The sequence below is a fragment of the Hippopotamus amphibius genome, chromosome 1 (assembly GCF_030028045.1).
Source record: "Hippopotamus amphibius kiboko isolate mHipAmp2 chromosome 1, mHipAmp2.hap2, whole genome shotgun sequence".
NCBI classification, from domain to species: Eukaryota; Metazoa; Chordata; class Mammalia; order Artiodactyla; family Hippopotamidae; genus Hippopotamus; species Hippopotamus amphibius.
Window position 1 is genome coordinate 96,534,752 of NC_080186.1, and position 27,509 is coordinate 96,562,260.

At 38.0% G+C, this 27,509-nt stretch overlaps 2 protein-coding genes across 2 annotated transcripts in view; one reads left to right on the top strand and one right to left on the bottom strand.

The window, feature by feature from the left end:
* Positions 1–14,010, top strand: part of RBM15 (RNA binding motif protein 15) — a 28,517-nt gene extending 14,507 nt beyond the window's left edge. Inside the window, exon 3 of the mRNA XM_057730160.1 lies at positions 330–14,010. The gene's annotated coding sequence lies outside the window, so the exon portion shown is untranslated. The remainder of the gene's footprint in view (positions 1–329) is intronic.
* SLC16A4 (solute carrier family 16 member 4) lies at positions 6,195–26,726 on the bottom strand. The gene is made up of 9 exons (XM_057730171.1): positions 26,674–26,726; positions 25,330–25,448; positions 20,953–21,085; positions 20,097–20,240; positions 19,764–19,925; positions 17,968–18,480; positions 16,214–16,425; positions 15,454–15,547; positions 6,195–6,355 (listed from the first exon to the last, which is right to left on the bottom strand). Exons 2-9 carry the CDS (start codon positions 25,414–25,416, stop codon positions 6,195–6,197), a joined length of 1,506 nt encoding a protein of 501 aa, XP_057586154.1. The 5' UTR covers positions 25,417–25,448; positions 26,674–26,726.
* Positions 26,727–27,509: the final 783 nt, after the last annotated feature.

Below are 27,509 nucleotides of genomic sequence, written 5' to 3' on the forward strand. Positions count from 1 at the left end.
TATACTCATACTGAAAATTCATTCCACGAAAAAGATGAATTCATCTGAACTTTAAGATTTGGTGATTGGAAATACTTTATTTCTGTGATACGTGTTTTTTCTTTAGTATATTGGTTTAAAGATATTTTGAACCTTCAAAGACACCTTTTCTTGTGTTTGCTGCTCCTTAAGTTTAGAGATATCTGAAGACCTAATTTAAAAAAAAAAATTTAACACATGGTATTGGATCTACCTCCATTTTTTTTTTAATGGCCAAGTTTAAAGGAGGGAACATTTCTAAGTATAGTAATTGGTTAAATGTCTTTTTTTCCTCCTGGGTTTCTTTTTAGGAACTACTGACAATCAAAAACCTATAGCCGACTTTGGGATATGGCTTTATTATTCAGCAACTAAAAGATGAGTTCTAATTGGCAGACTTCTGGCATTGGCACTTGTCCTTCTGTTTCTGTAGAAACTGGGTTGGAAGTCAGAGCTGCACAAAGGGAAAGGGTAAGTTTCTTTTAAACTCCATATTTATAAACCCATATCTTATTAACTGTGGCGTGGTATCAGTTTTCACATATGGATATAAACATTAGTGAACTAAAACTCAAATATGAACTACTGATTTTTACTTGAGTGGAAACTGACATCAAGTCATTAAATGTAATAGGAGGGTTTAAATATGGATTTATTTTTCTCGTGACTCTGACTTCACGTATCTTGAAGCAGTGAACTCAGTATGATAATTGTCACTTTCAGTTATGTCTAATTTTGGGGTGTTGCTTTTTCTCCTCTTAGATCTTACTCTATCGTACTTTTCTGGTAAGTGAAAATTGGGGTATAAAATATGTGCAGAGGACATTTAAAAAGTCTGCATGAGTTATAAGTCTCTTCTGGGGCAAAGTCTGATTCTTTCCATTATAAAACAAGTACTGTACTACTGACTGGTTTTTTAGCTTCTCTCCTCTCTTAGCCAAGCAGGATGAGGTCGTCTTTTGGGCATATGCATATGTTCTCATCCAGGCAGACTACCCATTAATCGTAGACCCTAAGACACCTGCCAGTTGGTGAGTCTTCTTATTACTATGGCTTCAGAGGACTGTGCTGCACAGCTGGGGCATTTAGGCTTGAAATGGTTTAATCAAGTGTAGTAAACTCCTCTGATCTACAGGTTGGTGTTTATATAAATAATTTATACTGGACTGACTAGCTTTGGGATATTGAAGAAAGGTAATACTAGCTCTTGTTCTTTAAAAATTATCTATCATTTCCTTGGTCCTGAAATACTGCTCTTAAGGGATAGATTTCTCTTTTCCTTGCTGAAAGAATGTTGATGTTGGTTAACACCAACCAAAGAGTGGGACATCTTGGCTTTATTTTGGCCCAAATTATCAGTTTTATAAAAATAATATAAAAGTGAAAGTTGAAATTTTTTAATTAGGGAAAGTTAATTCAGTTTGTAAAATTTCACTTCACAAGTCTTTGGTCAGTTAATGCTTGAAAGTGAATTTTCATTAAAAATATATGCCTCTGTTCCTTAAGTACTACTATTCATTTCTGTTTGCTCACTGGAGCTTGAATGATATAAAAATAAATTGAATTTGTGATTCTTGGTAAACATAGCTAGGAAGAACTTTAGTTTCTAGCTGCATGCTGTCACGTATCCAGATATCCAGATGTGTTTTTACTCCTTAGTAAGGGTGGCCAGCTTGTCCTGGTTTTAAAACTGAGAGTCCCAGGTCCCAGGAACTCCCTAATTTCCAGGCAAGCCAGACAGTTGGTCACCCTATCTTATGCTCTGCATCCTTGAAACAACATCACTACGTTGTTGTTGACCATCATTTTGGATAGAAGTAGATTTTTACGATATGTTAGCTTCTGTTGGGACACACCAGAGAGTAAGTTCTTCATGTTAAAGAAATGATTGCCTTATTTGCCTCAGTGATCCTAGGTAATGCTAGCTTCCCTCTCATAGAAATAAAACATGAATTTTAAACTGATTTATTTAAAAGGTGATTACAAGGACTTTTATTGTTTTTCATTTGTGTCTGTATGTTAAAACCATGGGTGATAAATGTGAGACCTTTAGGAGATATTTGTGGTGAATGAGTAGCCAAATGAGGCAAATATATATGTGTATATATATGTGTAAAGCCTCTTACAAGTTGATTCTGTTTTAAGAGAAACACTTAAGGTTTTTAAAAAATATTGGGCTTTGGTTTTATAATGAGGTCCTCAGAGAAACTAGGTTTGGAGTATGTCTCTTTTAAAAATTACATCTAGGGACTTCCTAGGTGGCGCAGTGGTTAAGAATCTGCCTGCCAGTGCAGGGGACACGGGTTTGAGCCCTGCTCTGGGAAGATTCCACATGCCACGGAGCAACTAAGCCCGTGAGTCAAATTAAAAAAAAAAAAACTACATCTAAAATCAAATATTATTACATGGTGTGTTTTTTTTTTTTCTTTCATGGAAAAAGCTAATTTTGTAGTTAGGCAAGTTTATGTTACTACGGAGCTAGTTTTTTGCAAACAAATATAGCATCACATATGTTAATATGCCTAGGTTATTTGAAAAATATCACAAATTATTTGTCTATATAATTGTTGCTATTATTAAATTTTAAACTCGTAAAGAATCATTAAAGAAGAAAAGCCAGGGGCTGTGTTGTTAATCAGTGTTGTTAATTAGTTTTCAGAATTGGTTCTGTTAGGACTAGCTTTGTAAGTTTAGGCAAATAACTTGGTCTTAATTTGCTTTTGTTCCTTAGGTATTAGATAGGAATATTAATACCTATCCATCTTCCTCACAGGATTGACATGATGCTGATAAGGTAATAGGTGGGAAAGAACATCAAAAACTTAGAAGTACTATAAGGTAGAGTTTTAGTATTAGAAATAATATTTCATGAACAATGTATATAGAAAATTCCTTTTATGATGATGGTATGGCATTTTCTTAGAGTAAAAGTGGCAAGAAATGGTATCTTAATAGTTTTAAATAATTCAGTGAGTAACTGTGAAGAAAATATTACTGAACTTTTATGTTCAAATTATCATGGCTCTACCAAATATATGTATTTATAGATAATTCTTATACTTTATAAACATTTCAACTAATATTTTAGTATTAAGGAATTTTAAGTGGCCCATACTTAGGCATTACCTTCTTTGGTCAGGGTTGGTGAATATTGGAAGACCTAAAAAAGTTCATTATCTTTAACAACTACATTCTTACTGCATTATAGCAGATGTGTTTTGTGGCTTTAATTTGTTTTGGTTCTTAGGTATTTTGCATCCTCTTTTTCATTTCAATCTAGATGTGAAAAGTTTGTGCCAATTTCAATTAGAACAAATTTATTATAACTGCTTACAGTTAAATTCGCTTTATAATCCTGTGGTACTGCCAAGAGGCCAGGGTTGTCTAAAGGGGAATGTGTAGGGTTTTCTGTCAGTTTGTGTTTGAGTTATGACTCCTCTACTTACTGGGTGGTTAATTTCTTTGACCTTAAGTTTATTCACTTGTAAAATAGTCATAATATTTTCTTCTAAAGGTTGTGAAGATTAAATTAAGATTAATGTAAAATGTCTGCCTCAGTGACTAGTATGTATTAGATGTTGAAATAAAGTTATTCACCAGCCTACTTCTCCAAACACATGCTAAGTCTGCTATTTGTTTCCTCTTTGTCCCATGAGATATCTTGAGGGGGAAGGAGATAGAAAATCAGTGTATTCTTTTGCTTTTCTTGAAACCCTGTATATGTCTGAGATAGTTATTTCTAGATTATGGTTACTTAGAAGTGTGTTGACATCTTATAATATTGTTCAAGGGTGGGAGTAAATGAATAGGAACATTTTAAGTTAATTGTTAATACAATGAATACATTAGCTGTGAAGTCTTTAGCTTCCTGTAGGCTAGGGATTTTGTCTTTCTCAGTCCACACCACCCAGGATTAGAGGGGCTGTTAGCAGCGAGTAACATGAAGAACTGCTCTGTTGTGTAAGAGTCATAAAGCCTGTGTAAATCAGAATTCGACTTGGAGTTGTTTTCAGGGATTTCCAGCCTCCAGGGTGTGGACCATTACCGGTGTGCGGCCTGTTAGGAACTGGGCCACAGAGCAGGAGGTGAGCGGTGGGCAAGCAAGCGAAGCTTCGTCTGTCACTCCCTATCACTCGCATTACCACTTGAACCATCCTCCCCCTCCCCTTGGCCACATCCGTGGAAAAATTGTCTTCCACGAAACCGGCCCCTGGTGCCAAAATTGTTGGGGACCTCTGCTTTCCTTGGTGCTACTTTTACAGTTTTGTTGGGGGAGGGGGGTTGTTGTTTTTGGCTGTAAGGCTCTCGTGATCTCAGTTCCCTAACCAGGGACTGAACCCTGGCCATGACAGTGAAAGCCCGGAATCCTAAGCACTAGGCCACCAGGTAACTCCCTTTAGTTGGTTCTACTTAAAATGTATAGTTTGCTTTCATGGGAGGAAAGAATCTAGTTGCCCTAGGTAGTTAGTCTTTTGAGAACAATTCTTGCTCAAAAGGGAATGGGGGGACAGATGAGAGTGGTTCCTGGTAAATCACTGATTTTCTTAATCTTGTGTTTTGATGTAGAAAGAAGAAAGGAAATTATCAGCTACTGTGTATGAAGGGTATTTTGCTTGATACAAGTATATTTTCATTTAATCCTCATTGTGTAGCTGTGAGGTAGCTTGGTATCCTCATTTTAGAGAGGAGGAAATTGGGACTCGGAGAGGTTGGGTAACTTGAGGGGGGTACTGTTTCTGGTCTATTCATATTGTCTTATATCTAAAATATAAAAAGAATGTTAGACATTTACATCTAAGTGTAAAATCTATACATTTTAAATAGGACCAACTACCGTTTTTAAGATAACCCAGGTTTGAACCCAGGTTAATTTGGTTTCAGAATTGATGCTGGGCCTTGGGAAATACAACAGCATCCATCTTGTTGATCTTGCAGACTGATGGAAAAAACTGACATGTCAGCTCATATAGTGCTCTGTTAAAGGTTAGATGAGATTCCAGAGGAGAGAATGACAATGCTGGCGGAGGTTTTCCAGAGGCCTTTGGTGAGTCAGATTGTGAAGGATAAGTGAGACTGTGCCTGGCAGAGAATGGCAAGCTTTTGGGATTGTAACTGGCACAGCTTGTACAAAGGCACATGTGGAGAGTGAGAGGGTATGGCATTTTGGAGTTAAAACCAGGCTTTCAGTTTAGGATTTTTCTCTATAGGGAATTAATAGCTATTTTAAAGCAAAGAGGAATGGAAAGAATAATAATAGTAATAATAGTCTTAAGGACCATTCTGAAGGAGATTGTAGAGGAGATTGGTATTGCAGAGAACTCTAGGGTGGTTTTTTTTTTTCCTTTTAAAGTCACCCAGGTAATGAAGACCTCTCTATCCACATGTAATTGCTTAGTCTGAGTAACATTGATTAGGTAACATAATTATTCCATATTTAAGAAACATCTTTTAGTTTATCTCCTGTTAAGAGCCACCTATTCAGCTTTCATATAAAACTTGTAAATGTCTAGATATTTAACTTGAACATTTCCAATAATTAGATATAGTGAAAAAGCAACATTGTTTTGATGGGTAGGAGTACTGTTCAAATGATCTTGAAGTAAAGGTTTACTTTTTGTGTTTTTTTTTTTTTAGCAGTTTTTATTTGTTTTTTATTACATAGCAATACATGTTTATTATAGAAAATTTAAAAAACAAAATAATGTAAAGGAAACAAAGATTATCTCAAGTTAAGAAGCAAAGGTAAACTGTTTAGGGGGTATATGCTATTCCTGCCACTAAACAATGTTTCAGTATTCATTCAAATTCCAGAGTTCAGTGGCTCTGTTTAATACTGCTTTAAATTAAGGAGAATGGTTTTCCATCTTTACATATTTTACTGACTTACCATGGCACAATTGAGAATTTGGTTAATTTATTATTACAATACATTCTGATTTTCATTTACTGTCTAAAGTAACTTCTTCAACTGATTAAAATTTTAGCCTGTTTGATTAAATACTAACAAAGAGTTTAAGTTGCTATTACTCTTTTCTTACCACCAGTTAGACATTCTTCAGAATGCTAAACCAAAAAGGAACCTTAAAAAACTATGTGGTTCACCTCATTTTACAAATTGAGGGTACTTTTCTTCCATGCTTTTGCTTCCAGTGACTTTTAGTTTAGATTTTCTTTTGTTAAGCTCTCACTTGATTGCAGTCCTCTCTTTTTCTGGTCAGACTGTTTTTCCATCTCTCAGCCAATGGTACAAAGAAAAAGGAAGCTGAAGAGAGAAGATAGCATGTGCCCGAGAAGTAGAAGGAGCCGGTGTATGTCTGGGTATAATCATATAACCAGCCTGTAAGGAAGGAAGGATTTCTGTTAGTGATGCAAACCTTTCCGTTAGTTCTCAGCCATAAACCATTCCTTGAAGGAAGGAGCCTTTTGTACTTACTAGTCTGTATTGTGACCCTTTAGAAAGTTAGTCAAGCTGCTTACCTGTTTTATTTTCTATTGATGAAGTTAAATCAATTCCATGTGAGTTAGGGGTTTAAACCTTGGGGAAAATAATTGTGGACCCAGAGCCCATCTCCAGTCTTGTAATGGAAGTTGGAGAAAATTAGGGACACATACGATTTTACAGTGAATTTTATTAGAAGACCACTATTCTTACAAAGAAAAAAATTGTGAATTACTATTTTCCAAAGAAAAAAGTGAGAACTGATTATCATCTGTCTTTTTCCCTTCACTGAACAAACATTTGAGTTCTTGCTATGTCCCCAGCAACGTGCTGGGTGTTGAGGATATGATGATGAGCCAAAACAGACAGGCTCCTGCCCTTGTAGACCAGCTAGTTCAGTGGGGACTTAGGTATCAACCACAAAAAGGACACCTGTGGTAGGGGCTGTGAGAGATGTTTCAGGAGGTTATGAGAACAAATGCAAAGGAACTGACTTACTTGGCCAAGAGGGTTAAACAGTGACGGTAATTCCCCCTGAAATCAAAGTGCTCTTTTAAAGCAAGAATTGGGAGGGTCCTCAAAATCATTTGGTGAATGGCACATACAAGAACTTCTTAAGTGAAATGTTTTTTGTTTTTTTTAAAATGTAAGTTTGTGGTGGCACAGAATATTTGTGCAAGGCACCAATGTTTATACATTGTTGCAAAAGTCAGCTCTTTGAAAAAGGCAAATAATGTCTCAATATTATTATGAAAATAGTTTTAGGGGCTCCCTAAAAAGGGCTCAGGACCTTTAGGGGTTCACAGTCTTTTCTAGATTATTGTATGCATGTTATGTTTGTAGATGCAAACTTACAATATGGCTTTTATAAATTTTTATATTTAAAATCCTAAAAAACCTTAAGTCAAGGCTGTTATTCTGATCATTTATTTAAAAAATGTTGGTACTGTATACCAGCACAGTTCTGGGTACTAGGGATATATCCATGGACAAAAATGGATGAAAATATCTTCCTTCACGGAGCTCCCATTGTGTCTTTTGATTTTTATATCTTGCAACATGATTTTTCACTGAATATGTAGAGTATACCTCTTCTTTTTTTTTTCTGTCTGATTGTGTATGTCTTTTGTCTCCTGTTCTTTTTTTTTAAATTTTTTTAATTTATTATTTTTTTTGGGGTACACCAAGTTCAATCATCTGTTTTTATACACATATCCCCGTATTCCCTCCCTTCCTTGACTCCCCCCACCTCGAGTCCCCCCCACCCTCCCCACCCCAGTCCTCTAAGGCATCTTCCATCCTCGAGTTGGACTCCCTTTGTTATACAACAACTTCCCACTATCTATTTTACAGTTGGTAGTATATATATGTCTGTGCTACTCTCTCGCTTCGTCTCAGCTTCCCCTTCACCCCCTGCCCCCTCCCAAACCTCGAGTTCTCCAGTCCATTCTCTGTATCTGCTTCCTTGTTCTTGTCACTGAGTTCATCAGTACCATTTTTAGATTCCGTATATGTGGGTTAGCATACAATATTTGTGTTTCTCTTCCTGTTCTCTTTATTCTCTTACTTGGCTCTGATAGAGACTCTTAATTTTTGTTTGTTTGCTTCATTAGCATTTTGTTTCCTTTTCTTAATGAATGAATGGAATGTTTATTTTAAATTCAGCTAACTTTAAGTTGCTTTTACTTATTAATTCCTTGTTTGATCGGTGACCTCAATTAAATATTTCTTGGAGTTAAGCAAAATAGTGAAACCAACAGGGACAAATCTTTGTACTATGTTGATTGATCTTTAGACCTAAGAAACAGGTGACCAGTCTATCACTTTTTTTTAGAAATTTCTGTAAAGGAAGAACTGTGGAAAGCAACAGCACCCCCCTCTTATCCTTTGTCATTCTTGCCTTAGTCCCTTAGTTATAGCAATTTACCAGTATATACATAACCTGTGAATTATAAGACAGGGTATTAGAAATAATACTCTGGGAAAAGACTAGAAATTCTTAGACAAGGAGGTAGATAGTACTGCTAGATGGTCAGGAAAGTAAAGTTAAAAACAGTGAAAATGAGTTGTTGTTTTATAAATCCTGGAGGGACTAAAACAGTTTAAGAGAAAACTGCATGTAAGCCTTTCATTTCTCTCTCTCTCTCTCTCTCACACACACACACTTAAAGTTAGAAAGTGTTTCAGAAACATTAAAGATTAAGATATATTTAGTATATATTCTTACCAGGTCAGGGAATTATTTAGCATGCTTTAGAACTGTTTCCATGTATTTCCATACAAAAGTTTTTTGTTTTTCTTTTAATTAGTTAATTTTTTTTTTTTTTTTTTTGGTCACATCAAGCAGCCTGCAGAATCTCAGTTCCCCGACCGGGAATTGAACCTGGGCCCCGGCAGTGAGAGTGCCAAGTCCTAACCACTGGACTGCCAGGGAATTCCCAATGCAAAGTTTAATGAAATAATTTGTTTTAAATCTGTTTCTCCCATTCATGCCTGATAATTGAGAGATTAGTATATTTAAAAATTCTGTCTCTAATTGCCATTCAGTAGGATAATAATCTGCAGTTGAGTATTCAGTTTTTTAAGATGCTATTTATGATAGCAAATATGAGGTGAACTGTAAGATGCAGGACTATATTGTATTATTAATTGTCCTATGAAAATATCAGCTTCATAATCAAGCTTAAATTGAAGTGGCTACTAGGTAAGTTAAAATCATAGCTTCATTGCTTTAACCAAACATCTCTATTTGGTTGGAATAATTAACCTTTCCCCACCACTGAGAGTAAAAGAAGACTGTATAGGGTATTCCCTGGCAGTCCAATGGTTAGGACTCCGAGCTTCCACTGCAGGGAGCACAGGTTTGATCCCTGGTCGGAGAACCAAGATCCTGCATGCTGTGTGGCGTGGCCAAAAAAAAAAAAAAGACGACGACTGTACATTTGGTCTGATTTTATTAGATCTTTGTACTTTTTTTTAATAATAGCATGAAATAGCTGTATACAAATGCACTTTCAACCCTAAACAGTTTCAGGGTTATTGTTGGTAGTGCAGAAACCACTGCATTGTAATCGTTTTTAAATGGAAATACATAAGTTGATATTCCAAAGACTGGGTTTCTTTGTGGTCACAGCAAATGCATTGTTAATGGCAGAGAATACAAGGAAAGCGTGCATGGATCTGAGCCTCTGTTCCATGCTAGAGAATGCTGTATGGAGCCAATATTCTGAGGAGCACACTGGCTACTGGTGCAGACTTCCTAAGCTGAAGTCACCTCTAAGCATTTCCGCAGTGTCTCCAGACGACCTGCATCAGATTCACTTAAGATGCATGTCAATTTGTGTAAATTCATTGGCTTCCTAAGCATACTTCCTTCTAGGTGGCACCCGGTTGATTCTTATGTACAATACAATTGTCCAAATTGTTTCCTTATATCTATATCTGTAACCCTTGTTCTGGGCAGGAATGCCTAATAATGTTTCCTGTGATGATTTAAAACAACTAAGAGGATAAGGCTCAGCTTTCTTAAACAGTTTTGCAAACCAGTTTTCTTACAGTCAACGAGGGATTAGAATAATCTTTCAAGTTTGATGTTTAATATAGAATTCTAAATTCATTTTTTTATATGTCAGCATTTTAAAACTACTCTATATCATTTTATAGGTTAAGCCATACATGTTTAAAAATGAGTTTAACATCTTGTCTAAAAAGTGTGCATATCTCTGATATCTCAGAAGTTGCTGTTTAGCTGAGTTATGAATCCTTTTCAATAGGATTACTACTGTAAGTTTATTATTGGTCATCTTGTTAAGATTTGAAATACCCCTAGAAGGACCTTAATTTCAAAGCTCCTTGATGGTAGTTTAGATTAGTTGTTGAGAATTCTGTAAGTGACTAGCCAGTGCTGAACCAGAGTTCCTAGCTGTTGGGTTGTAGAATAGTGGCAGACTTGCAAGGTATACAGAGACAGTGATCTTCTCCCATTCCTGGGGTCACTGGAGCTGCCGCCTGGCTGTTAGCAGCTTTGTCATTTTACTTTGAGTGTGCTGTACAAATATTTCCTATATGTGCCATGAAGGGGAAAATCTTAGGAAACGTGGTTTAGCAAATATAAACCTCAGTGCCTTTTAAGACAGGAACTCTCTAGAGGCCCCATGATAGAAATTTGCCATAAGATTTACTGGTAGTGCTTTAAGTATTGGCTCTGTTTTGTAAGTTTTATTAAGAGGATTGTGGTCTGTGTTAGGATTTTGAACCTTGATTCCTTGGCCTTGCAAAGGAAGTGCTATCTCCCCTCTCTCCTTTTTTAAACAATAGAGAGCTATTTGGAATTTATTTTTGATGTTTCTGTAGGGATTCGTTAATCCTAGGGATGCTGAATCAAAGTAAAAGTCTATGGAGTTTGTTGCTTATAGGGAAAATAACCACTGGATAAATAAATGATTTACATTATTTTCTTTTGCCTATTCGGTATAATATATTCCTCAGGATTTAAAGGACAGAGAACTTTGTTCTTTCTTCTCACTTGTCCCCCACACCCCCAGTCTTCAAAATGGATTTATAGCAGACCAAAAGGTTGAGTTGTTTGTGCGTTTGTTTTCCAAATAAAATTTCAAGCCATAGAGAAATTCTCAACTGATAGGCCAAGGTGACTGATAAAACTGTAGAAGGCATGGTTGATAAAAGCTGGAGTGAGGATTGGATGAAATATTTGTTTAACTATATCTGAAATGAGGATGGAATAGAGAGATGAAATGACCTATCATTTCACAAGGAGATGAACTTGTCTGTGTTAATGGGACAGAGACAAGCTTAGTTGGATGAATTTCCATTTTAGCCATTGTCTTTTCTTGTAAAACAGAGATAAAGAGTTAATGCAAAATTACCAGTTTTGCTCCATGGTATTTCTGATGAATTGTGAGGTTGAAAAATAATAGCAGGAGAGAGATGTATTTCTTCTTTAGGAACTAGTTAACTTTAGCTTATTCTGGAGTCCAATCAACTTATAGCTATTTAGCATTAGAAATAGCTCTCCTTGAATTTATTGAAAAAAATTACTTTTGTGAAAGGCCTGCTTGATTGAGTGAAGCTTCACTAGATTTTAAGGTCATTTTATCATACCAAAGCTTAGGATGCCTTTATTTAAAGGTAAGAAAATGGAGACATGGGTTACAGTGGTTCAACCAAATTTTCAGTTAATGAAGTGGAAGAAAAATGCAAATTCTAACAATTCTCAGTTTTAGACATTCTACACTAAGTCCTAATGTTAAGCCCTGGCAGTGTATATGGCTGACAGAGTGAGTGCTATGCCATGATCCAATAAGGTATGAAAGAACATTGAATGAATAACTTTTGTCTTCTTTGTGTCCCATGTAGCAGCTAGCAGAGTTCTGTGCTAATAAGTTGCCTAATAATTATTGAATGAATACTGTTATAATCAAATAATTATTTGTGAAACAAACAAAAACAAAATAAATAACCAAACCAAACCAACATGCAGATACAGAGAAGAGAGTAGTGGTTATCAGAGGGGAAGGGGCAGGAGGGAGGGCTAAATGGATAAGGGAGATCAACTGTATGGATGGAAAATAAATTTTTGGTGGTGAAAACAAAAACAAAACAATTATTTATGGCATTTTAAGGAAGTTTTCAGAGATATTTGTGATTTATTTTATATATTAAAATATATATTAGCATAATATACGCATTCATCAGTTGGGAATGGGGAGGTATGTGGAAGAGAGAGGAACTACATTCCATTTGTTTTATAGGCAGCTAATATGGGCCATTGATGGTTTTATTTTTAAATGAAACTAAACAGCCCTTAGCATTTTGAGTTCACATGTCAAATGCTTCTGGCACAAGATTAGGAATTTCACATAAGTAACTTATATCTGTCTTGTACATTGGAGAATATGATTATATACTTGCTTTTTTTGTCCAAGGTACTATTTTTGTATTTATATTGCTTTCTGCAGGTATACTTTTGTTAACAAAGTCTATTAGAAATGTCTATTAAGTTTTTAAAATATCAATATATTTTATTTTTCCACAACCTTCCAAGGCTTCCATCTTGGTATCAGTGTTTAGTTCTGGATTCCATCTACCAGCAAAAACAGCATTTGGGTTTGGATGAACCATGGCGTTTGGCTTGCACTTGGTTCTACTGACCTCCCTAGGTCAGGAAACCTAGAACAACCCCAAAACTGACCCAGTCTGAAGCAGGCCATATAATTAACTAAAATTAAGTTTGTTGCTGAGTATTGGCAAGAATGGTGGGTAGGGGGCTGTGGGATGGAGTAGGCAGGGTGATCGCTTGTGGGGAGTATGGGGGGTTAATTTTTAAACTATTATTTATTTCAGTCCCTGTCAGTTTTAGCCAAGATCTAATGAAGAATTTTGTTGCACTATATTTCTTAACATAATCACCGTTAGAAAAGGTGTATAAATAATTTCTTGCCCATATGCTCTTTTTTACATTTTTTTAAAGAAAAAGATAACTAAAAAAATCTCAGTTATATGATTCCTTGGGTTTCCTATGGTTTTGTTTGTTTGTTTGTTTTTCCTTGAATTACTAAAATATGCTGCATAGGACTAACTTGTTTTTCTTTTTCATTTCCATACAGGAAGGAGAAATATTGTTCATGTACCATTTTTAACTAATCTTTTGACTGAGGATTATTGTGCAACATTTTACTGTTTGCTAGATTCCTCATTTTAAATGCCTGTAATCTTTTATAGGAATTTCAACTTTTGTACTTTGGTAATAACAAATTTAGGTAAGTAAAAAATGAGGATATCGTACAGTTTGGAAGATCTAAGTTTGGTTCAGAAGTTAATATTTAATAATCAGTAAGCCTTTTGATAAAACTAAAGATAATAATGATCTGTAAGTTAGTATTTCTGATGTTCTTTAGTAGTTGCTGCTGGAGTCAGAAATTAGGAACAAGTCTAATGGCCTTTGTAAAACCTTCTTTGTCATTTCACAGAGCAGTGACCTATAGGAGCGAGGGCTCTGCTGAAGTCTCCCTTCAACAAGAAGCCTAGCACAACATTGTAGTCAATGAGAGATCATGGTACAGAGAAAGAAACTTAATAGAATTATATATTAATTACTGTAATCTTGTTTAAGATACTCTGAGTAAAAATCTATACTTAAGCTTTCAGCAACAGCCTTATCACTTCCTTTGAGTTTTTTGTAGAACTTATAAAATTCATAATTGCCTAAATAATATTCTCAGAGTTAGCAGCTAAAAAGTCTACCATGAGCTCTCTTTTTAACCTCACATACAGTGCTAGGGTATCATGGACATTGGGTAATAAAAGGCTTGTAACTTTTCAGTTAGAAATGTGTTTTACATCACATGTTTTCTATTACATAGGTGTGTGTGCGTGTGAAATAACTTTCACAATAAAGTGATGCACTCTTGATTTCTAATCTGCTCGTGGTCCTTTTTTATTAAAAAATTTTAAAAGATCGTGACCAACAAATCAGTTTCAAGACCCACAGATGCATCTATAGCTTTTTCCTTTTAAGTAATTCTCCTCACAAAACTTGCCTTATCTTCTCATACATTGAACTCTTTAAACATTTAAAAATGTATACAAAAAACATATATCTCTAAACATGTAGACATGTTGTAGTTTTGTTACTTGCCTTTATCACTTGAATAAGATATTCTGTGTCCTGGTATTTGTTACTTCCCTACACTTTTGGCCTAATATGCTTGAAAAGTTCCAAGGTGTCATTGGGACAGCCAGTGAAGAAGGGTACAGATTGAAAAAAATTCATCAGCAAACTATATTTGAACTCTGTTTCCTTTATTTCACTGATCTGGATACTAGCCATAGAGTAGCTCTGCTAGGCACCTTTGGTGTTTGGTATTCTTTTAACACCCTGTATAACAATTGTTGGCTATAAAATTCTAGCCCGTTTTCCAGTTATGAAATATTGGCTGACTTAGATGTCATGGGAAGAGGCATGTTCATAAATGCAAATAAGGACTTAGTTGTATATTTATGTAAATTTTTCCTTTAGGTAGATAACACCTAAATTGAACCTCAGATAGTGGTACTTTTTTTACTTTCAGTAATAATTTCTTTTATTAAGTTTTTGTACTTTCGATATTTGCCTAAGTCTTAAGGTTATAGAGGTGCACATCTAATGTCATTATAAAACTTAGTTAAAAAAATGATAAAGGGGCAAGATCAGACCCTTTTTGTGTCTTACTTCAGGACTGAGGGAAGCAAAAGTAAGTTTTAGGTTGAATTCCTTTTTGTGGATGATTGGAAATGCTGTAGTAATTTGTAATTCAGCTATATTGAGAACCTATAGTGTAAGATGCTAAAGCTTACGTCTGTTTCCTAAAAATATTTGTGTGAGTAGTCATTCTTTTAATAGTCTTAGATTATATGTTCAGCAAGCACAAAATGTCTTGACAGGTAAAAAAATGAATGTAAAACAATGCTTCAGTCTTTAAGTTAACTTAAAAACAGAATTCCCCAAAGTTTTACTATACTTGTATTTAATGTTCACCAGTGGTCCCACATATCCTCTCTACAGATTCTGGCCGTTAGTCCAAGACAGCTGTACGGCTCATCTGAAGAGCAAGGGGGTCAGGCCTGCAGCTTTCAAGCTCTGTAATGACTGCTGTTTAGATAAAAGGTGCTAGCGGTTTTTTGTTTGTTTTTGTTTTGAACCATTATACGTTTTTGGGCCTCTGATAAAACTCTGGATTGTCTCCCCAGAGAAGTAGATATACATGCAGTCCCTGCTCTAAGACTCCCAAGAGAATGTAAGAATCTGCTTAGTGCACATCTGTTGAATTAACCCTCAGATTCTCCTGGATTACTGATGGAGTTGTGAGTTGGTATAGGAACAGCAGAGATAATCATCAGTTTCTTTTAACCTGATATTGTCATTACGTATTACCATTAATCATGGATCAGTGTTTTGTTTCATAGCTTTTGAAGCCAGAATGTGGCTAAGCTGTTACCTGCTAAAGGTGGTCCAGAAAGGACAGCCATCCCAGCAAAGAAACTGGCAAGCCCCAAGAACCTGTGTACTGTAGAATTTCCAGACAGGTCAACCTGTAGGGATTAGAATCCAGTGTTAGTCATATTGAGGGTGAAATCCTGTAGAGACCTTTGCCTACAGAGGGACAAATACTGTGTATGTCGTCTCAAACTGAACAGTTGACTTCTGAAGTGATTTGGATGGCATTTACCCTGATTATGAAAGAGCTGAGGCAGATAGGGAACAGTAATTTGTATCACTCAGTTCCATTCAGGTCTAGGACTTAATGTCAATTTGGGGTAAAGATGGAGAGGAGTTAAAAACACAATGTCCCTATTAAAGTATACAGAACTTCTCTCAATAAGAGAGAAGCCAGCGCTGGTCAGGAAGCCCCTTTTTCTTTTAAGGAACTCTTCCAAGATGTCTTAGAAAGAACCAAGGAGATTTCTGGAGCTGAAGGAAAAGAAAAACCTGGGAGCCTGATAAGCAAAATGGAATCCTGATCCCTATTTTGCTTTTCTTTCTTTCCTGTCCCATGTGGGTAGTCCTCTCACCACCCCACCCCACCCCCAACCAAGATAAGATGAATAGTTGGATAGGATATAGCTACAAGGTTTCTGAGGTGTTGGGTATGATATTTTTTTAATAACATTAATACAAAATATGTTTCTCTTTTGGGGAGGTGATTCTTAATACTTTTACTAAATGGTGTAAGAACATAAATGAGTGTGTCTACTCACCAGTATAGGAAGTATCAGTGCCAGGTAACCACCAGAGAAAATGGCAAAGAAGATGGTGTAGGCCATAAGTAGAGGAAATGTGGTGGCTAAAGGAGCAAGCAGGTTAGTGATGCCGCAGAGGATGAGGTAAGACTTGTAGTAATGATACTTCTTGACCCAGTTTTGATCAGCCACCCATCCAGAGATAATCTGACTGATTGTCTCAGTGATACCTGGAACAATATTGAAGAGGCCTTATGAAATCCTAGTTCCATTTTCCTAGCCCCTTTGAAAAATGTAAATGCGTAAGGCATCTTTTCCTAAGTAATATGACTTCATCCTGAGGCTAGGACATAGAAAAAAAATGGTTTCATTTGTCTATCAATAGATTCTATCATTTGCTTACCTATTCCAAACACATATAATAAAATACCAAAAAGGCTCTTCCAGAGTTGGATAGAGGACTCTGCCAGGTATTTTTTCTGACTGTTTGGAAAGCTTATATCGCCAAACTGGGAACACCAGGTTATAGAGGACCCTGGGCTCAGTAGGCCTCCCTTAAAGAGGTCCTACAGGTGAGAAAGTGAAATTTCTTGAAGATTAGTAGATCCACAGGTTAGTGTCCTGGGAAAGCCATGGTGGACAATTGTAGTATAAATAAACGTCTTACGTTGAAAAAAAAAAATAGATGTTGAGACTCTTTCTCATAATTGCTTATGAGGTTTTGGTAGTTAAAACCTCCTCCAAAGGTTATTATACTTAACTTGAAAATTTGTAGGCAATCTGGAAATGGAGCTAATCTTTTGAACACTGGAGGTATGGTGTAACTTGAATAAAATTTAAGAATAACATTTTTCACTTAGTTTCATGATAACAGAACATTCTTATCCTTTATCTTATTATATGTTAAAGTAGCAGTTAAAATACTGAGATTTTCACCAAGAGGAGCATGAGTTGCAGTTGTTTTATACTTAAAATTCTTCCTGTGGTTCAAACATAAGTTGCTCCACAAAAAGGAATTAAAAATGCATACTACCATGTTTATATCTATTTTTATAGTTATTTCCTAGGATACACACTAAAACTTTATTATGTTCTTTGGTCCTGTTATAAAGCCCTAATCTGATCTAAATTGATACTACCAGACTTTCAGTGGAAAAAAGTCAGTTTAGCTATGTATCTTTTCCTTGTGTACACAAGTTTTATTTGACTGAAGCAGTAGGAAATGGGATGCAGTCAGTTTTGCAAGGGTCTGGTAGTCTTTTCCAGAAATTAGCAAAAGTTAATGTTGAGCTACTGAGAATTTCCAGATAGAGCAAACCAGTTCCATTTCATTCATTTTCATTTTTTTCAACTCCGTTTCATCAGTTGAAAGAATCCATATCTTCTGGATCAAGCATTCTGTTTCCATACATTTTTATAAGTACACTACTAAAATGATTGCTTTTATTTTTCATTCTAGTTCATTTTAAATGTCAGCCTTAAGTTCAGTATATAACAAATACTTAGATACTGACATATGAAAATAAGATTTGGTTTGGGGTCCGCTGTCTGGTAGGGAGAGCCTGTGTGCAAGATTCAGTGACAGATCTGTGGAGGGAAAGGCCTGCTGCTCCCACCAGCCTCAAAAAAACTTGCTTTTCTGGCCCTCCCACAACTCCTTTTTTTCAAAAAAATATTTTTCTTCAGCTTTTTAAAAATAAAATTTAATAAATTTTTGTAAAATTAAATTCATTTTTCTTTTTGAAGGTGAGGTTGAGGTTTATGTTTCTTACCAGCTGCAGAAACGAGGTAGGAGGCATCCATTATACTAATCCCCAGTGTTTTGGCTCTGGCTACCAGGTGGAAGGTAGGAATGAAATATGCCAACTGACTGAGGAGAAAAGACCATGTAAATATGTAGAAAAAGGGATTCTTAAAAAGAGAAAAATCAAAGAGTTTTTGTTTGCAGCTCCACGAAATAGCCTTTTCCGTATAACTTTCATTAGTTTTTCGGAAGAGTCTATTCTGGTTAGGTGCATTGTTGAACTCTTCATTTTGATTTTGTGAGACTGTTAAACTTATACCAGGTTGTCCATCCTGCATAGTACTGTCCCTGATGGCAGACTCTTGTATCTCATTGCAGCATGATGTTTCTGTCCCACATGCTGCCTCTGGACCACTTGCAGACAAACTGCTACTTTTATCTTTAATATCAGAATTGCTCTCATTTTTGATATGGATGGGTCTCAACAGCATACTAGAAGGCACCAAATGCAACGTGATAGCTCCAAATAATATAAGGGCACCTAAATAGGAGAGAGAAGTCGAGAAGTTAAGCTAAAAATTACCTCTCATTTCACAATACTCTGTATACTTGGGCTCAGAAGGGGTCCCACCACTAAATATTCAGTCATATTGCAATAATTCCTGAAAACACTGCTTTGTCCTTGAATTTAGTTGGAATTATTTAAATCCTTTGACTTAACTGTTGTACTCACTGCTGTATCCGTGTGAAAACAGTGAGTCCTTTGGAGATAGAAAACTAGAAAGTTGTGCCAACAGGTGGCCTGGAAGGAGGGTAATTTGTGCTAAAGGAAAAAAATGGTTTGAGGTGGGGGAAAGTCATTTCAAATGTTAGAAAATTACAATGTGTTTTAAATATCCTGAAGTGAGGGTGTAGATTTAGGAACAGAAAATACAGAATTAGGTGATGGGAATCATTTGGAAACTGCTTTAGAAGAGGAGATAGCCTTTCATCTCATGACATTTTAAATTTCCTTGAAAGAAGACAGATGCCAGTGTTGCCTTTGAAGTTGAGTAGTTTCTTGACTTCAGCACGTCCTGACCAAAGCTGTGACTTGAGTGTGTTGCTTCTAGAGATAGGATTGGGCTGTAGGTTCTGCTGTCCTGTCTTATGGATTTGTCAGCTGGTCCTGTTCACCATGAGACTACCGGTAGGTTTTTTAATCAGGAAAGGAAAAGTTCTACAAAACTACTCTGTAGATAGGAATAGGCATATGTATATTCATGTATATGTACATATACATAGATTTTTTCCAATAATTTAAGGTAATTTTAATCCAAATGTTTTTTCTTAGGTATGAAGAAAATTGTGGAATGAATGGTTTTTATTCATTTGTGAAAATTTATAGTTGACAATATATAAAAGATTAAGTATTAAGGAACATAATCCTCTTTTTACCCAGTTTTTTTTCCATATATTTTAGTGAATCTGATGGAGACTTTTTTTTTTTTAATGCAGATTTTTTTCTTAAAGGGAAAATTTGAAAAGAGAATGCTTGGAGTAGGGGGTCCTTGTTTCCCCAGGAGTACTGCTTTCCCTGCAAAGGTGTGTTTCCCCAGCCACACAGATTGCCCTCCATCCCCTCAGACTTGAACTTTATAATGAACTCTGAGTTACCCATGTGGGCGGGCGAAGCCTGCTAGTAGTTCAGTCCCTTGCTATGTGTTCTCCAAGGAAGGATACTTTACTTCAGAATCATGCTCACTTCCTCTTCAGTCATCAGAAGGAGAGAGCTCAACGTTAAATCTTGCAGAGTTGATGGTTCAGAAACTTAGAATGACTCACCTGTCCAGTCATATAGATCTATCAGGACTTTTGAAAAGGGTGCTAACAGAAATGTCAGTCCCATCCCTGAACGGGCAATAGCTGTAGAAAGAGCTAGTCGTTTTTTGAAGTATTTGGCAATGGCCGCAGCAGCGACTTGGTACAAGAAAGCAGAACCCAAACCTAAAAGAAAAACATAATAGCTTGTAATCACTTTCATATTAAGTGGCTTGGTACTGAACAAGATATTCTCCTGGACCTGAGATAAGTAGGCCTTTTGAACTCGTGGACAGACAGTAAAAGGGAAATTTCCTGGTTCCATTTTTTAAAGTCTTATTTTTACAATGGACTCACCGGGTAAAACTCCCATAGTCACACAAAGAAAGGGAATGCTTGTAGCCCAGCTGCTGATCAGATATCCACCAGTAACAAGGAAAGCCCCAAGAATGGAGGCAGTTTTCTCTCCAGTTATGTCATAAAAAACGGCAACTAGGGGACCTTGGGAAAAGAAACAAATGCTAGTTAAATGTGCTCTGGCATCGCTTATCTTCTGGTGTGCAATTTAAATGGGCATCTGAAGGGAGATAAAGAGGGCTCTACTTTTTTGTGTATACTTCAAAAAGGTGTCTGTATTGGGTTTCTTATTACCTGTCCCACACTGTTTTGCTCTTTGGAAGAGTTTTTGTTGGTTTTTTTCTGTTTTAAAGAAAAGATGATTGTAAATAAGCAGGTTTGAAAGTGAAGCTTACTGAAAATGCATTATAAAACCTCTGCAAAAAAAGTTTGCATCTAGTGACCTATAACTGGAACAAAGTTCAATTATTTAGCTACATTATGTTCTAGCTCCAACTAGGACTAAATGTTTTATCTTTTATGAGTATGCTTAGAGGATCAGGTCAATGGTCTGACTTCCCAGTTGAGAGACTGGCTCACTGAACCTATATTAAGATACTGTTGAAAGAAACAAGGCATGAAAATTGAATCATGGAGTTAAATAGTTGGATTCTTCAACTTTGAACCCTAATTTTTCCAGTTTTGCCAAGTCAGGTGGAGGCTAAACACTGCAAGTCCGTACTTTTCTCAGCTTTACATATTGATAAATGAACCTGAGTTTTAGTAACGCTTCAGTCTTGAGTGACTGACATGTCTTCTCGGAATTGCCCTTTGTGGTCCTTCTCCTTGGACAGCAAGCTTATTGCTGGCTTTATACCTGCAGAAAAACGAAGTGACGACATGATGGATCCAATCCAACCAGTTTGCTCTGCAGTGCCTTCAAACTCTTCTTGAAAAACCACAAAGAAAATTGCAAAAGTCTTGGTCATCCCCATCACAAATACATTTACCTAAATCAAAGCAGACCAAGGAGTCTAAGTCAGGTGGTGAGTAAGCCATTACAGGAGAGGCTGGAACTGCTGGAGGATATGATTCCCTGGCTCACCTGTATTTTACCTGTTCGTCTGCGGGTTCCTCTTTGTAACATTTTATATTTTATGGGGCAGTTGTCCCCTTAGAGTGTCTGATCACTTTTCATGAAAGCATTTAATCCTCATTAAAAAGGTATGGAGTAGGTGTGTCAATATTGTAGTAGAAATTGAGGAAATTGAGATTTAGAGAGCTTAAAAGTTGCTCAAGATGGGGGTGCTGGAGCTAAGACTTGAACCCAGGTAGACTGACTCCAGACCAACCACTATACCATCCTGTTACAATACCATCTGTTAAAAACAGCTAATTCAAGTTACCTTTGTGAGTGATGTGCATTGGTCCGAAAGAACTGTTCTATCTGTCCTTAGGTTAACTTTGCTTTAACTCTCCTTTGGAGCTGAGTACCCTCCCTCACCTGGTATATAAATAGGGCAACCATAATAATTTATCATCCAGTTGAAACTCTTTGAGAGTGAAAAGTAGCACTATTAATTCATGCCTGAACAGCAGCAAGGGTAATGAGGATGTATGGTCACCTTATGGTTGGGTCCTGTGCCCCACCCTTTTCTTTTTGTCCCACCTAACCATCCTTGCCCGCACCACCCCCCTTCTCTCCACTAGGGGGAGCTCTCCTTTTGAGGTCAGGTTTTCTTTCAGTGGAGTACTAGCATTTGTCTCTTGGAATTCTGATTAGAAGGGGGAGCAGTGAGGAGCAAGGTTCTGAGGGGAACTGGAAGGGGGGCCTAGCCAGGCTCTGCAGTCACTCAAAGCCCAGGAACCACATGTACTCACTCTGTCTCCAGGGACTTCCTAGTGGTCCCTTTCCTTTTTTCAGTGGCCTTGGTGTTTCAAGGCCACTTTCTGTGCTTTCAAGCTGGCCATGCAGTGTGGAAGGACCACAGATCCTGGGTTCCTTTTCACCGATTCTTGTTGTGTCCACATGGTAAATATTTCCCCCTGTGGTTCTGCACTCATCTCACTTCATACCTTTCCCCTAGACAATCATTCACTCTCAAGGTTTTAATTACCACCCTTGAACTCATGGGTGTTCCATCTGCAGTCATCCTGCCTCAGCCAGAATCCTGGCTCTGCTTCCTACTACGGGTCTGACCTTGGGCAAACTACGAAAGTTAAGCTTCCTCTTTTGTAAAGTGGAGATAAAGTAAATGTTACCTAGCTCATAGGACTGTGAAGACAGAAAATTCTGGTAAAGTAATACTTAGCACTTAATACTTAAACTGTTAACTATGTTTTTATCTTGTGTAACCATTCTGCTTTCCCAAGAGCTCGAGACTCATATTACTGTCTACCATGTCTTTCTAACTCAGGTTAACTTATCCACAACCAAACTCATCTTTCTCTTAACCCATGCCAATCCTTTCTTTTCATTTCTCTTGATTGGTACCATCCATCCACCCACTTACCCAAATAAGAGACCTACTTCCACTTAGGAACCTCCTTCCCTCAGCTTCTACCTACTGCATAAAATAACCAAGGCCTCCCCCTTCATCCTCACTGCCAGACTCTTACTTCAGACTAGTATTATTTCTTGTCTGGAGTAAGGGACTAGGAGTCAATGGTAGTGCTCCATGGTTGCAAAAGATGGGGTGGTGAGGAGGATCTCTCTTAATGTACTTTTCCCATTCTGATTTGATAAAAGCTACAAGACTTTCCTTATTTAGAGTGAACAATGCTATGGACACAAGGGCTATATATTAAAAAATGAAAAAAGCATTTTATCAAGCACTTGTAATCATAATGTTCCTCAAAGGCACCTCTATCAGGAAATGAGGCTAGAGAACATACACGAACCTTAAATGACCCAGACTTGTTTCTTTCAGTTCAAAATACAGAGCGGTGATTGTGTCCTTTCATGAGCAAGGAATAGGACGATGAGGCATCATTCTGTAAAATTACCCTTCCTCTTTTCCTGTGGATATGGTTCTGTGCTGGCATCTACAGATGCTGGCCTCTATGTTCTTAGCCACCTGAATTTGACTAGCTACTGGTCCCACCAGTTTAGAACCTTTCCTCTCTGGTCTTTCCTTGATGTCTGGATGTAGCAGCAGTAAGTGGATATAACTTGTCTCTAATAATTGGGTCTGTGCCTTCCACTGTGTACATCAAGAAGGCCAAGGACACAGCCTTTGTATCTACCCTCCCTCCTTCCCTTAACTTGTAATCTTCCAACTTTGTTTCTGTTTTGACTCAGAGATACTAAAAATCTTTTTCGCAAGGTCCACATGTTCCCTTAGTTAACTAAGCAGACTAGATAAATCTATATTATACCATTTCATCTCATGTTTTGGACCAAGGCTGATGGGTTTCAGGCCTGTTCCAGAGTCCACATCAGACATTGTAAGTGGACTTACCCCATCATCCATCCATCCATCCTCCCACCTGCCAACAGGTATTTATTGAGTGTTCACTATGTTTCGAGCTGTTCACTAGGGGCTGGGCTTACAAACAGACATGGCCCCTGCACTCATGCAACATTCAGTCCAGGGAGACAGGCTGAATACACAAAACAGTCATGCAAATGTGTAGTTATAAAGTGTGGTAAGTTAGTTAGAATGAGTCCTTTTTTTAAAAAGTAGGGAGCTCCTGAAGAGCATGTCATTATTGGGTTTTTCCACTCACCTTTTCAGGAGCTCATCTATTATAGAAAAGTAGACTTGCATCTCATGCAGACACAAAAACATTGTTATGTAAGTACCTGCAATACCACTGTGGGTGATTGACCTGAGTTGTTAACATTTTGAGGACCCAAAATATTTTTTTGTGTGTGTGCTTTTTATAAGTAGGATCGCATCCAAAAAAGTGGGACATTATTTATTAATCTGGTTATTAGACACCTTTTCTTACCAGCAACTAAATTGTCGAATAACTTCCTATCCTCAGAGGATAATACAAGAAAAAGAAGGGTGGTTATTGGGGAGAAAAGTGGGAAAATTAGAGATCCTCACCAACAATGCCAGTTCTGCAAAGCCTTTGATATGGGAGGTGGCCCAGCCACAGGAAGGTTCTCAGACTTAGAGCATCCTTAGTTTCCTTATTTGTAACACTTCTGGGAGGGAAAAAAAAAAGATTCCACATTCTTTGGTATGCAGCTAATATTTAACAAATAGTCCTCTGGTTAGGAGTTTTGTATTATATATATCCTGGCTGAGGACCTCTGCCCCTCCTTTCCCCTTCTCTGTCATAAGGGAGGAGGTGTAGTGTTTCTACATTGTGGGCTGCAGGGTAGTTAATAATCACCAGGACCTGCCCTCCCTTCCCTGAGAGCTTCTTACTGTAGTGCTGAGCTGGAGAGGAGGATCAGGAGGGAAGGGTATCTTTGTGAGTACATCTCAAAGTTAACTTACTTGGGAACACTTAAGAGGACCTGTGGAGCTGGTGCCACTCTCAGGGTTGTCTGGGGTATAGATGTGATGGGATTCACCAACCCCATCAGAATGACCATGCTGATTCACATCACCGCTGTCTCACACAACAACCCCAAGAGCTTCTGAGAGGATGAGGGAAAGAAGTTAATTTAAAGACAGAGTATGGAGTCCAGCTGCTTATGGATGAAGGAGAAAAATCAGGCTCCTGTTTCAGTATCCACATACTTCTTTCCCTTTCCAGACATGTCAGAAATCTACATTGGGCCTAACTCTAGCCTAAGTTATGGTTGGCGGCAATGAGTTGGGAAGTGGATAGCAGGCAGAACAGAAGAAAGGTCCCCACCCCCAGGAGAGAAGGAAACTGCTTCCAGCAGTGTTATGGCTATGCTGGACTGAGCTGGGGAAAATCCCTCCCACCTACCCCTGCAAAAGCACTTCTTAGCACTTTCTAGTGCTACTTCTGGGATGGTTAAATGTATGATTGTCCCTAAATCCTAATTGCTATGAAGCCAGGGCAGAGCTGCTGATGGTGGCTGGAGCAGTCTGTAGGTTTAAGGAATGGTAGGGAGGAGGGGTAGGAGACAGGATGGGAATGCTTCTGCTTTCACTCAAGGAGGACATTTTCAACTTTCTCTTGGGCTCACTGGCAGTTCCTGGCCTTGCTTTAACCCCCTTTCCATTCAAACGTCAAGGATTTCATAAGTGATCTTAGTTTGCTCTGAGCCTTTCTCCAGAGAGCCTTCTTTCAGGCAGTAGCAAAAGGGAAAGTAAATTCTTACCAGAAAGAAATGAAACACAACCATCCATCCCCAACCTCCATCCAGGGTTTTTGTGTAGGGTCGGACCTTCTGCTCCCTCTTCAGCATGATGCTTTGTTTGTTTTAAATGCAGAAGATCCCTGTAACAAATCCAAGACGGAGTTGACTCAGTTGACAAACTGATCTGAACTTTCAAACCTGCTTTTTCTCTGTGGTATAAAACCACTTGTACCATAGTTTTTTTCCAGCCAACTTCTTTAAAAATAGATGATTTCTTCTCACTTCTAAAGTTGTTTATAGACTCTCTGATCTCAACCTCAAAAATACAGGCGTGACTTTGTACCATTTGGGGGATTTTTGTGGAGGTCTGCTGCCTGGCTTCCCTTGGAAGTCCACAGGGTGCTGACAGTTCTCTTGGAGTGTATCCTTAATTACATATAAAGTCTGCCCAACTACACTGTCCCCTTATCCTTGTTTATTCCATAATCATGATCCAGGCAGAACCACGGGAGAAATGATAAAAAGATAATGAAAGGCTGTGATGTGAGGGACATCAGGGCCACCTCAGGAATCTCTCTTCCACCGGTTGGAATGGCCTCTGAAAGATGGCCACTCAGTTCACTTCAGGCAGGAATCGCGAAGGAGTTGACCACAGAGCCTGGCCTCACTGATTGTTGGGTGGCCACTCCTCGCACTGTCCTCCCCCCAGGTCTGCAAGCCAAATCCTAGGGTGAGCTGTGCACCACCCTCTGGTCCTCTGGGTAAACTCTTGACTTTAGAGAAATAAAAAAGGGATGGGGAACTCTAGGTTTGGAAATTCCCTTTCACAGCACTTGCTAAAATGAAAATATTCTAAGGGATTAAATAGACATGACAAAAAAATGCAATGACTGTTCCTTGAGTGGATCCCAGGCCAGAAAAAAAGTTGGAAAGGACTTTGGGAGCTGAATTGGGGAAATTTGAATGAGGACTGTATAGTAGACCAGGTTAGATCTCTTGGGGATGATGGTGGTCTTGTGGTTCTGCAGAAGAATGTGGTTTTTCTTAGGGATGTGTGCTAGGAAGCTCAGGAGTGAAGTGTCATAGAGCCTGCTACCTTCTCACAAGTGGTTCAGTAAAATAAATAAATATATATGTATAGAAAGAGCAAAGAGAAAATGTAAATGTTCTGAGGGAGTGGGGCAGCATTCTTTATTTGCCACCGGCAGGTAGGCAGGCAGCTGTTTCTCCCTGGGAAGGAGAATATGCCAGCAGGGCGTGTGGCATGGCCGTCTGCCTGGTGAGCAGGCCAAACAGGGAGAGATGCCAGTTTTTCAAGACATTATAGAGAACCAACCCTAACATACAGTCCCATTTTCATCCTACCTTTGATGTGGTATTCAGCCAGGGAATCCTCCACAGACTTGAGGCAATCTGGGAAGAAAAATAACCTATGCAGCTTTCCAGAATGTTGCTCTTTTTCTAAGGCGTTTCATTCTGCTGCCCTGTGAAAACAAGCGAGTATTGTAAGAGCCCAGGGTTAGAGCCAATTTAGGTCCTCCTGCCAGTGGACTTTATTTCCTGAGGGGAGGAGAAAAGACTGTGATTTGACATCATTCTAGGCCCTCCCTCCACCCAGAAGCAAGCATCAGAGTAAACCAAGTAGAAAATCCTTTGGGTAACTGTTGTTAATTAAACCAGGAGGCCGTCACACTGAGGTGGCTCTAATGCCAAGGTGGCCTATGTAAGCAAACCAAAACTGAAACAGGGTTACAAAACGGAAACCTAAGGATGACCAATCAGAAGCAGCCAGCCTGGAGTTAAGCTATGGCCCATCAGTGGCTTCCTTGCTTCGCTTCTGTCATCTCTCTATGAAAGCCTCTCCCTGAGCTCCAGTTGATGGAGTGCTCCTAACATCTTCCAGTTTGACACTGCCAAGTTTGAATCCATTTTTGTTCAAATAAACTTTAATTTTTTTCATATGCCTCAGTTTGTCTTTTAACAGTTCTGGTGTCGAAAGAGGGAACAAAGGAAGGAGACCCCGAGCAGCCAGAGGTAGGTACCCGCGCAGCCCATTGGCTCGCTGCTTCCTAGCTGCCTCTGGAATTGTGGGTGAGTCCCTCTCCCACCCCAGCTCTGCAGCTTTTGCCTTATGAACTGTCAGGCTTTGTTTGAGCATTCATTTTTCCAGACTGGGTCCAGAAACCGGCTAGAGTCTGCCT